Here is a 12,024-nt window from a genome sequence, read left to right as displayed (position 1 = left end):
CCCCAGGGACAATCCTAGGGCCTACCTGGCAGGGAGGAGCCCTCCACCCCTGGGGAAGCCAGACACCCTCTTGTCCCACAGCCCCTTTCTCTAGCAATCCACCTCGCTGCCGTGACGAGGCAGCTGGGCGACGTTTTACATGTAATGAGCTGGGGCCTGTGACAGCCAGTAGCCCCACCGGAGCGCAGTGCATTGCTCAGGGTCGCACCGAGAGTCCTCACCTCCAGATGGCTCTCCCATACCCCCGAGCGAAGGGAAACTGAGTGTAGGCATTTGATGCAGTCTCCCGTGACTGTCTCAAGAAAGTGAGGAGAAACAAGAAAGGTTAAAAGAAAACGCATGGCCCTGGAGTCATCACACACACCCGTCCCCGTGTCCCAGGCCTCGTTCCCTGCCCTCGGTTCTGCTGCGGCTCAGACAATGGCTCTGGCGATGCCCACGGCCCTTCAGGGGCGAGGTGGCAATGTCAGCCCCCTCCACGTGGAGTCTCCCTATGCTAGTCCCTCAGCCCGGGACCCCCCCCCCATCTCTCCACCTGCTCACCGTCCCCTGACGCAGCCTAAATGCCCAATACCATGGGCTGTTCCAGCTGCAACATGGCAGAGCCCCGCTGGTCCCAGCGAGTCGGGACGGGCCTGGATCAGCTCATCCAAAATCCGGCTCATCAGGAGTGTGGGGAAATGCGAGGCTGCATTGCCATCTAGCGGCCAGAGAAGGCATCACTGGCTTCAAAGCAAATCAAATGCTCCAAAGACATTTTAACTCCAGACTCGAAATAGAATCCTCTGAACTGTCATTCACGCTTAAATTTGACACTTTACACCTAGGTCTCAACAAAGATGCTAATTATCGTACCCATTACAAAGCTAGCGTCCCCAATTATCACCTCACAGACATTAACCTCCCCCCATCCCTCCTCTGTTCTGAAATTTGATTTGTCCTTTTCATATGTGTTCATTTTTTTAATTGGATCCTTTGGTATATATGGTCATGCCAAGTTTCTTCCACTATTTGATCTGAGGAAGTGGGTCTGGCCCACGAAAGCTCATCCCCTAATAAACCATCTTGTTAGTCTTTAAAGTGCTACATACTCCTGTATTTTGTTTCAGCTACACCAGACTAACACGGCTACATTTCTATCATTATGCTTCTGGCCCTGGGTGCACGGATTGGGGGGAAGGAGGGGTATGTGGAAAGCTGCACACTGGGAGGGTGGCAGATCAACGCTCTGTCACCCTCCTGCAGGGTCACTCCTTACTTTGGGTGAAACCTGCCCCATACCAGCCTCTCCCTCCCCCCAGCCAGCCTCTCCCTCTCACCCCCATTGCTCTCCACAGCGGCGTCCTTCCCCTGGGGGTCCAGCAGTGACCCTCCTCTGGGGGCCTGCAGCCACCCTGCCTGGTCCCTGGGCTCTTTCTCCTGGACTGATGAACAACCTCCGGCCTCCCCCCAGAGCCCCGGGAATTCTGTGTGGGAACCCCCGCCCGAGGTCGGTGCAGCACAAGGGGACCTTATTTCGAAACAGCGAACAACTGGGCGCTGGCGGAGCAAGCAGGGCAAGTCCCGAGGGGAGCCGAGGGGGGTGGGAGCAGCGGGGGGGCCGTGCGGATGCCTCCCTTAGGGCTCGGCCATGGGGGGGGAGGGGAGGTGACCCCTGCAGTGCCAGGCGGGGGAGGAGCCGGGTGCGGGGCTGTGGCTGGTGCCGCTCAGGGACTCACGAGTTGCTGGGGGAGGGGGGCTGGGCCAGCAACCTGGAGGCAGGGCAGAGGGAGGCTGGGGGGGGGGAGAGGCAAACTGCAGGGTCACGTGGGGAGGGGTCACTGGGTGGGTCCCTGCTCTGCCCGCTCTCTCTGAAGCTCCCTCTGAATTTTTTCCCGTCCGTGTGCGGAATAAATTTTGTCATGTGCACCGAGGCCGGTGTGGATGCGCACCACCTGTGCACACGCACGCTGCTGCCGGCGGCGGCCTCAGCCACGCTACTGCGCATGCGCCCTCCGCCCCGGCCTGGCCGAACGCCGGGCAGAGACTGAGCAGCGGCTGCCTCCGCCGAAGTCACTGCGCATGCGCCTCGGCGGCGCGCCCGTTGAGGGAGCCGTTGGTGTTGTTCCTCTCGAGAGCCTGTTTCCGGTTCCGGCTGTGGGGCGGGAGGACCTGAGGCGAGTCAGGGCAAATGCCGAGGGAAAGCAGCCCGCCCCGTCAGTGCGCATGCGCGGATTCGCGCCTCCCTACCGCGGTGGCCGTCTCCGTCGTGCGCCTGCGCGGCCCGGCTTTTGCCGTTGGCGGGGTGCGCGAGGGGCGCGCGTTCCACGGCAGCCGTTGGCCGCGCGCGCGGCGCCAGGTAACGGCTCTCAAGGGTGCGACGCGGCCGGGGTCGGCTTGTGAGCGGGTCTGTTCCTTTCGCGTGGGTGGGGGCGCTCAAGGGCCGCTCAGAGCCGACGTTGCCTGTGAGGGGTCGAGGCTTGCTGCCTCCCTCTGCGCGTAGCCCAGGCCAGAGCTTCTCAGCCTGTTTGGATACAGCCCCTCCCCCCCCGGCCTCAAAAAACCAAAATTATAAGGGGCCCCCCTCCCGCCCTGGCAACAACTGATCGTGGCCGGGCGGACGATGATAGTTTGTCAGGGTAGAAAAAGTAAAAAAATGCTAAAAGCGCTGCCACACGGACAACAAAAATTCCGTTTTCTCCACATTTCAGTGGTGTTGACCCCCCCCCCCGCGACTTCTCTCGTGTACCGCTAACGATACCCCTGGTTGAGAGCCACTGGTTTAAACAACTTAATCGCAGCCAGGGGGCAATTCCATTTTTGTGTGTAAAAGGTACAAAAATAATAAAGTGCTGTGAAACTTGCAACAAAACATTCAGCTTCCTCAAAATTTCAGTTCTGTCGAGGTACGCCCCACCCCCTGAACTTCACTCCCATACCCCTAGGCTGTCTACATTGGCGTGATCTTTAACAAAAGCGGCCGCTTTTGCGCCAATACTTGCTGCCTGTCTACACTGCCCGCGAGTTCTTGCGCAAGAGCACTGGTGTTCTAATGTATGAAATCAGGGCTTCTTGCACAAGAACTCTGATGCTCCCGCTCAGGAATAAGCCCTCTTGCACAACTGTTCTTGCGCAAGAGGCCAGTGTAGACAGGCAACATGAATTTCTTGCGCAAGAAAGCCCGATGGTTAAAATGGCCATCAGAGCTTTCTTGCGCAAAAGAGCGTTTACACTGGCATGGATGCTCTTGCGCAAAAACACATCTCTTGCACAAAGGCACATGCCAGTGTAGACGCTCTCTTCTGGAAGAGTTTTTGCACAAGAACTCTTCTGCAAAAGAGTTCTTGTGCAAAATCATGCCACTGTAGACGTAGCCCTAAGGGTACTGGTACCACAGGTTGAGAAACACTGGCCTAGGGGACCAGGTAAGTGTGGAGTTGCTCTGTGTTGTGTCTCTTGCTCATCCTCACTGGCTCAGCATAACACCTCTTCAGGGTCGATTTCCTTGTAACCTCTGCAGCCTGCCCGTTTGCAGTACAGGAAAGCATTGATTCCATTAGAAACGATGAAAACAGGAATCGGGGGCGGATATAACTCAATTCATTATTGGCTTATTAATACTCATTTGACGGGCGTTAAGCTGGCTAAATAAGGTTTTAGGAAAACGAGTGATAGGCGTGTGAATTAACATACAAACATAGATATGGTCAGGTCACAGATCTGGGGGGAGGCGCTGATGGGGTCCTGGGACCCACAGGCTGCGTGTGGGGGTGGGGTGCCTCCATATCATGTGGCGGGGTGGGGGAGCTAGGAGGGAGGCTGGTGCACAAGGGAGTTCTGTGCAGGGGATTGGGGGGCAGGAGGGCTGCGGGGGTTGGGAGGGAGCTTGGGGCAGGGAATTGAGATAGCCAGGAGGGGGTATGGGTTCTAGGGATATAAGAGTGTAGTCAATTAACTGATTAACCAGTAAGCAAAAGCTTATAGTTTAATGCTATAGACTACACGCATCCCACCCCCTCCAATCCCGCTAGTAAATTTTTAGCAGGCTGGCCAGCAGCCTGGCTCAGTCCAGGACCTACCCCCACGGCAGCTCTGCATTTCAAGTGTATTAGGAGCTGTGTGTGTGTGTCGATTGCAGCTTGTGTGGGGTCTGGGAATGCCGATTCCCCCCTTCATCCAGCCCCCAGATAGGAGCTGCTGCTGCCTCTAGGGGAGCTGGGTTTTAAACTGGCTCCCCTTGCAAACCAGCTCCTGCCTGGCACCACACGCTGCTGCCTCGGAAACAGAGGCAGCAGCGCAGCGGGCTCCTCAGGAGTGGGGCTGGATTATGGAACAGTCGAGTAACCAATAAGAATTCATGAGGTTACTCTATTAGTCATTTCCTCTGTCTCTGACATCCCTAGCGGGGTCTGGGAAGGGGCTGTGCCCTGGCGTAGAGGATGGGGTATAAGGTGCAGGAGTGTGTCTGGGGGTGGGTGCAGGAGCGGATGCTGACCTGCAGGAGCAGTGTAGAAGTGGGGAGTGCAGGTTCCGCTGTGATGACAGCGGAGGGGGCTGTGGCTAGGCTCTGGCACTGCAGGGGTTAAGCAAAGGAATTCCTTTTCCGAGAATTCAGCCACGCCGATAAGACTGAGCAGTTTTATTAGCAATGCACTGGGGAGGGTTCAGCAGCAGCCCCCAAAGGATTATGAGCCGTACGAGTCTGACACATCAGTGACATCAGTATCAACAGGTGTGTTGTAAGCAAAACTCGTGAAGTCATTCTGCCGCTCTACTCTGCACTAGTTAGGCCTCAGCTGGAGTACTGTGTCCAGTTCTGGGCGCCACATTTCAAGGAAGATGTGGAGAAATTGGAAAGGGTACAGAGAAGAGCGACAAGAATGATTAAAGGTCTAGAGAACATGACCTATGAAGCCAGGCTTCATGAACTGGGCTTGTTTAGTTTGGAAAAAAGAAGATTAAGGGGGGACATGAGAGCGGTTTTCAAATATCTAAAAGGGTGTCACAAGGAGGAAGGCGAAAATTTGTTCCTCTTGGTTTCTGAGGACAGGACAAGGAGTAATGGGCTTAAAGTGCAGCAGGGGAGGTTTAGATTGGACATTAGGAAAAAATTCCTAATCGTCAGGGTGGTCAAATATTGGAATAAATTGCCAAGGGAGGTGGTGGAATCTCCCTCTCTGGAGATATTTAAGAACAGGTTAGACAGACATCTGTCAGGGATGGTGTAGACGGAGCTTGGTCCTGCCTTGAGGGCAGGGGGCTGGACTCGATGACCTCTTGAGGTCCCTTCCAGTCCTATGATTCTATGATTCTATGACATTTGTCCTACATCTCATTATAGCGGCTACTGTTCTTCTTCAAGGATATGGGGCCAGGGAAAGGTGGGGGAAGAAAGGCCAGGGGGAGAGAAGGAAAAACAGAGCAGAGACAACAAGGTTTAACCAAACGGCTTCTTGTAAACCTGGGAGAATGCAGAAGAAGGTTCCAGTTTGAACAAACTTGGGGAAAGTTCCAACAACGCTCAAGGTCTTGTTATCTCAGTCTGGCCTTGGAGCCCCGCGCAGGAAAAGGAGGCATTGCCCAAACGCAGCGGCTAACCCGCGGTGCTTGCTGCTCCAGGATTGGAAGTTGCTCAGGCTGCTCCGCAGATCCGGGGCTGGGTTCCTGTCTCTCACGCTGCTGCCACCTCCGTGGGGCGCTGGGAGCCCACCCTGAGCCGGTGAGGTGTGTGCAGGCAGGCCGGCAGCCAGAGCCCTTCCCCAGCACTTCTCTGCGTCTGGCCAGCAGCAGCCTGCAGGTGAGGGGCAACCGGTGGGCAAAGGCACCGTCTGCTGGAGTGCAAGGCCTCAGCCGCCCCGCTCCGGAGTGCTGACCCCACGCAGCTGGTGGCAGGGCCTGGAGAGGGGCCAAGGAGCAAACTCAGGGCAGGCAGACAGGGTCCGGGCGCTGCCAGCCAGGGGCAGTGGGAACCTATCGGTATGGGGAGGGGCAGAGGGGATGGACAGAGAGCCCTGAAGGATGGGGACAGACGGGCTTTTCCCCCTTCCGGGATGGGGCATCTCAGGCTCCTCAGTCCAGTGGGTCTGGCTCAGTGTGAACCAGGAACGGGAAGCTGAAGCCAGACGCACTCAGACGAGGGAGGGGGCAGGGATCTTTACTGGGGAAGATGATTAGCCGCTGAATCGAATGGCCGGGTATTGAGAGAGATGAGTTTGGATTTGGGATCTAACCTGTGTGTGCTGTTTGTGGAATATCTCGACTCCAGCCTGTGAGTCACCAGGAACAGAGTCTAGGGAGAACGGGGAGGTGCAAAGCATTAAAGCCCCTTCTGAAATGTCTCCAATTGTTCTTCTCCCCCCGACAGGCTGCAGGACACCCATGTCTGTCTCCAGCTCAGCCCCGGGCCTGCAGAGCCAGGGACAGGAAATGGCCGTGACGGGGCCGGTGACCTTCGAGGAGGTGGCTGTGTATTTCTCTGAGGAGGAATGGGATCTGCTGGACCCGGGCCAGAGAGCCCTCTACTGGGACGTGATGCAGGAGAATTACGAGGCCGTGAGCTGGCTGGGTAAGGATTCCTGTCCCCTGGAGGGGAGGGGAGCACCTCTGGAGCAACTGGGTTGGGTTTGGTTCAGGGTCCCTCATTGCTCCCTGCCCCCCAATATCCGGAGTATGAGCCCCAAAAACCTGGCTCCTGTGTGAGAGACTGTCCCCCCCACGCGTCTTCCCAGGGGGCACAAGGTCAGGGACATACCAATGGTGCTGCTCTTCCCACAGCCAAGATCTCAATGCGCTTCCCCACCATCTTGCCCATGTTTTTCCTTGGCCGGAGATGTCGGTGGCAGGGCCTGGGCAGGAACGGCAGGTACCAGAGTTCTGGGGTGGGTCCAGCTACTATTGGTGCCTGCAGGCTCCCCTTGTGCCGGTGGCTGAGTCTATGGAAGCAGGGTGCGGTTCCCAGAGTCCTCTGACACGTGCTGCTTCCTCCCAGTGAGAGGGGCTGGGGCTGAGGGAGGGCGGATGAAGCCGTTCACGCTCTGCGGGCGTTCTGTGGGGGCAGCTCTGTAGCAGATAGACATGAGCAGAGCTCTTCCTGTGTGTCAGGCACAGGGCCTGGGTCCCCTTTGAGCCGTCCGGCTTTATTCTCCCTGGGGCTCACTTGCCTCTCTGTGCAGTGGAGATAATCTCCTCGTCTGTCTTCTTTTTAGAGTGAAATATCTCTGGGTAGGGACTTTTCTTCCTAGGTAAATGTCTGCCTTCAGACTTCTTTGACTTGTGTCCAATTGCATGTCCTGACATGGGTGTCCTGTGTGACCTTGGTCAACTCACTTAGCCTGTCTGCATCCGGTACCCTGTCTGCAATAGCTATTAGAGTGTGTCCCTGCATCACAGGGTCTGGGGAAGGATACATACAATAGGGGTGATGCTCTGCTCCATCTAAGCACCCCGATAGCACAGTGGGGTGCTGATTGACATTGGAGATAACAAGTGCTTCTCTAACTGATAATGTGCTTGCCTATTTAGCTGGGACCCAGTGCCCTCCCATTCGGCCAGGGCCAGGCCTGTTCTGGTTCAACAATGATGTCCACACACAAACAGGATAATCACAGTCACCCCATCACAGCGTTCCCATTGGCAGTGCACATGACACACTTCGCAGGAGGTTTTGTTGCAGTTTGTTCCTTTGGGAAATGGTTGTGAGGAAGAAGGAGGAACTCAGCTCATGATTATTTCTCCTTTCCAGTCATGCTTTGAGTGTGTTCCCCCTTTTCTGTTTCCCTGTCAGAGTTTTCCTTTCAGTTCAGCACAGACAATGACTCCTGTCTGGATTCTCTCTCTCTCCCAGCAGGTGATGTGATGCTGCGTGAGAAGAATGAGGAGAGTCTTCAGCAGGAAGGACTGGAGCATGTGGCTTCATGTGTGATGTTACTGGGAAGACCTGAAGTACATGTTTCCCAGAGTCCTGATCAGGTAGAGACCTGGGAGAGTCAGCGTAACCTAGAACGGCAGCAGAGAAACCATGCAAGGGAGGGACAGGGTAAATCCAGTCACCAGAGGAGAGCGGTGAAACACAAAGAAACAGTTCAACAGAAGGTCCCCCATCAACATGCACCCTGTGCTTGCAGTGAGTGTACAACCCTTAGTAAACAGGAAAGTACTCACTCTGGAGAGGAGACCTTCAGCTGCTCTGACTGTGGGAAATGTTTCAGTCGGAGGTCAAACCTTGTTGTCCACAGGAGAAGCCACGCAGCAAGACGCTTCAGCTGCTCTGACTGCGGGAAAAGCTTCCATCAGAGTTCAGAGCTTGTAAGACACAGGAGAACCCACACAGGAGAGAAGCCCTTCAGCTGCTCTGACTGTGGGAAAAAATTCAGTCGGAAGTCACACCTTGTTGCTCACAGGAGAATCCACACCGGGGAGAAACCCTTCAGCTGTTCTGACTGTGGGAAAAGCTTCTGTGACAGTTCAAACCTTGTTCGACACAGGAGAACCCACACAGAAGGGAAACCTTTAAAATGCTCTGACTGTGGGAAAAGTTTCAGTGAGCGCTCAGAGTTTCTTATGCATGCGTTTCTCCCCTGCGTGGATTTTCCTTTCAGCTGCTCCAGCTGTGGGAAGAGCTTCCGTCGTCGGTCAGCCTTTGTGAGACACAGGGGAACCCACACGGGGGAGAGACCCTTCAGCTGCTCTGAGTGCGGGAAAACCTTCAGTCGGAGCTCACACCTTACTATCCATAAGAGAACCCACACTGGGGAGAGACCTTTCAAGTGCTCTGATTGCGGGAAAAGTTTCATTTGCAGATCACACCTTGCTCTCCACAGGAGAATTCACACCGGGGAGAAACCCTTCCGCTGTTCTGACTGTGGGAAAAGCTTTTATTTGAGGTCAAACCTTGCTATCCACAGCAGAACTCACAGGGGGGAGAAACCCTTCTGCTGCTCTGATTGTGGGAAAAGCTTCAGTTCTAACTCAGACCTTCTTACACACAGGAATATCCACAGTGGGGAGAAACCTTTCAGCTGCTCTGATTGTGGGAAAAGCTTCCATCATCGTTCAGGCGCGGTTAGACACAGGAAAACCCACACAGGAGAAAAACCTTTCATGTGCTCTGATTGCGGGAAGAGCTTCATTTGGAATTCAAACCTTGTTGCCCACAGGAGAAAACACACAGGGGAGAGACCTTTCAGTTGCTCTGACTGTGGGAAAAGCTACAGTTCTCGCTCAGAACTTATTACACATAAGAGAACCCACACAGGAGAGAAACTTTATAATTGCTCCGACTGTGGGAAAGGATTCCATACGAGATCAGAGTTTGTTACTCATTGTAGAATCCACACAGGGGAGAGACCCTTCAGCTGCTCTGAGTGTGGGAAAACCTTCATTCGGCGCTCGTATCTTGTCAGTCATAAAAGAACCCACACAGCAGAGAAACCCTTTAGCTGCTCTGACTGTGGAAAATGCTTCCGTTATAGTTCAGCCTTTGTTACGCACCAGAGAACCCACACGGGGGAGAAACCCTTCAGCTGCTCTGACTGTGGGAAAAGCTTCCGTCAGAACTCAACCCTTGTTATCCATTTCAGAATCCACACAGGGGAGAAACCCTTCAGCTGCTCTGAGTGTGGGAAAACCTTCAGTCGGAGCTCCTACCTTGTCAGCCATAGAAGAACGCACACAGGGGAAAAACCCTTTAGCTGCTCTGACTGTGGGAAATGCTTCTGTCATAGTTCAAACCTTGTTACCCACAAGAGAACCCACACAGGGGAAAGACCCTTTAGCTGCTCTGACTGTGGGAAAAGCTTCAGTCAGAGTACACACCTTGCTACCCACAAGAGAATCCACATGGGACAAACACTTCAGCTTCTCTGACAGTGGGAAAAGCTTCAGCCAGAGCTCACTGGCTGCAAGATACTACATACAAGAGACACGCCTCATAACTGCTCTGACTGCGAGAAAGCTTCCATGAGAGCTCAGAGCTGGTTACACAAAGGAAATTCCACACAGGAAAAACCCTTCTGCTCTAGCTATGCAAAAGGCATCTGTCATCATTTAGCCCTTGTTAGACACTGGAGAACCCACACCGGAGAAATCTTTCAGCCTCTCTGGCTGTGGGAAGAGCTACAGTCAGAGCTCAGACCTTGTTACCCGTAGGGCAAGCCACACAGGGAAGAATCCCTTTAATAAATATGGGCAATAATTTTTGCAGGGGGCCACTTAAGGAATTTTGCTATGTGGCCATGGGCCAGTTCTACTCTCCCTCCCCCCAGAATGGGTGGGGCTGGAGTTTAGCCTCCCACAATAGTCATCTAGGGCCAGAAACTTTGCTTTAAACGCACAGTGAAAGGTTTGTGGCCCCCAGCTCTGCTGCTACTGTGTTGCCTGGCTGTAGATCTTGAAAATGCTCGCAGCTCTGGCCTCTGCCATGGTCACACAGCGATCGTCAGCTATTTCAGTGGGATTCTCTGCCCGAGTCACCACCTGGAAATTCCGTAGCATCGGCAACAGAATATAACGAGTAAGCAGCCGGATGCTGTCCGCAGGCTGGATCAAAGTGTTAGGTGGGCCGGATCTAGTGCCTGTGCCCAGCCCTGCACTATGACCTGAGTTCCCTTTAAGCTGTGTGTCCATGTTGTTTTGCCGATGCCTATGAAATGCCACACAAGGTCTTAGGGCTTTGGTGGGGAGAGATGCCTCTACCCAGTGGTCTCAACCCCGGCTCAGACATGTCATGCCCAGTAGACAGTTGGCTATCCCATGGCCCTGGCCCCGCAGCTGCCATGGCAGGGAGACGTGTGTACCCCCTCCCCCGCTCCGGACAGCAACACTTGAGCTGGGGCAGAGATCTGATGGGAGGCTTCTCTCCCAAATATAGTGTCTCAGGGTATGTCTAGACTACACTGCCAGAGGCATGTAAATTAGACATACTGACATAGTCAATGAAGTGGGGATTTAAATGTTCCCTGCTTCATTAGAATAAAAATGGCCGCTGCGTTGTGTCGGCTCAGCTGTTTGTCAGCACGAACTGGCAGTGAAGATGGGGATCAGTCAGCAAGGAAGGCCTTTAACGTCCGATCCTGTAAACCTCGTTGCATGAGGCAGAAGCGATCGGTCGGCAAAGGCTTTCCTTGCCAACCGATCCCCGTCTTGACTGCCGGTTCGTGCCAACAAATAGCTGAGCTGGCACAACGCGGTGGCCATTTTTATTCTAATGAAGTGGGGAATATTTAAATCCCTGCTTCACTGACTATGTCAGTATGTCTAATTTACATGCCTATGGAGGCAGAGGCATGTAGTCTAGACATACTCTCAATGGCCTACTCCTCAAACCGCTATCTCAGCCCTGAGCTCCTCAACCCCGGCCCTGCCCCAGAACCAGCCCTCATGCCCCGGCTCCCCAACTCTTTTCTGCAACCCTGAGCCCCTAACAAAACTCATTCTACCAATGTGCAGGGAAGAAATAGATGGAGCATTGTGTACAACTGCTATGACTGCAAGAGCTAGAGAGTCTTGAGCAAGAAGCCAGGAGAACTATTGGCATTTAAATGGGAAGGGATACCTGCCTGCTCATTTTCTTTGTGTGAGTTTTAAGCTGGGAGCAGAGGGAACAAGATGAATGGGACCAGGCAGAACTGCCGTGCCTGCAAAGAATGCAGAGCATGGAAATGTACTGGACCTTGAAGCACAGGTAGGTGAGTAGGTAGGAGATGTCTATTTAGACACAATCCGGTTGTTTTCTGTGTTTTGTTGATTTTTCTGTGCTAAGTCCATGTTCCACCCTCTCTACACTGTCACCTTAAGCTGAATTCCAGGGATGAATTCCTCTGTGTTTGTAATTTGTTCTTTTTGTGGTTACTTTGAAACACCTAGCAACCGTGTCTGCTTTATCAAGTGTATCTTTTTGTTTGGTTAATAAAATCACTTTTTTTAAGGCGATGATTTGATTCCTGTGTCCTGGAAGGTAAGAGGACGTCTGTGTGTGCATGCCTCAGACTGAGAGGTCAGCTGTCAGAGATTGCATTTTGTTTACACTTTTTTCCCCCCCAAGCTCTC

The 12,024-nt window shown here is 53.8% G+C and overlaps 1 protein-coding gene across 3 annotated transcripts in view; it reads left to right on the top strand.

The window, feature by feature from the left end:
- Positions 1-1,912: 1,912 nt before the first annotated feature.
- LOC106733073 (uncharacterized) overlaps positions 1,913-12,024 on the top strand; it is a 47,096-nt gene continuing 36,984 nt past the window's right edge. Inside the window, exons 1-3 of one of the 3 annotated variants that reach the window (XM_075913559.1) lie at positions 1,913-2,338; positions 6,344-6,544; positions 7,826-10,941. In XM_075913559.1, coding sequence (XP_075769674.1) covers positions 1,924-2,338; positions 6,344-6,544; positions 7,826-9,843 — 2,634 coding nt within the window. In that variant the 5' untranslated portion in view covers positions 1,913-1,923 and the 3' untranslated portion in view covers positions 9,844-10,941. Of the gene's footprint in view, positions 2,339-6,343; positions 6,545-7,822; positions 10,942-12,024 lie in introns of those variants that run through there. The other 2 variants (XM_075913558.1, XM_075913560.1) reach the window with 2 other exon arrangements.

This window comes from Pelodiscus sinensis, chromosome 32 (assembly GCF_049634645.1).
Source record: "Pelodiscus sinensis isolate JC-2024 chromosome 32, ASM4963464v1, whole genome shotgun sequence".
NCBI lineage: Eukaryota > Metazoa > Chordata > Testudines > Trionychidae > Pelodiscus > Pelodiscus sinensis.
Note: the sequence above shows the minus strand (reverse complement) of the source record. Positions and strands in the feature narration are given on the sequence as shown.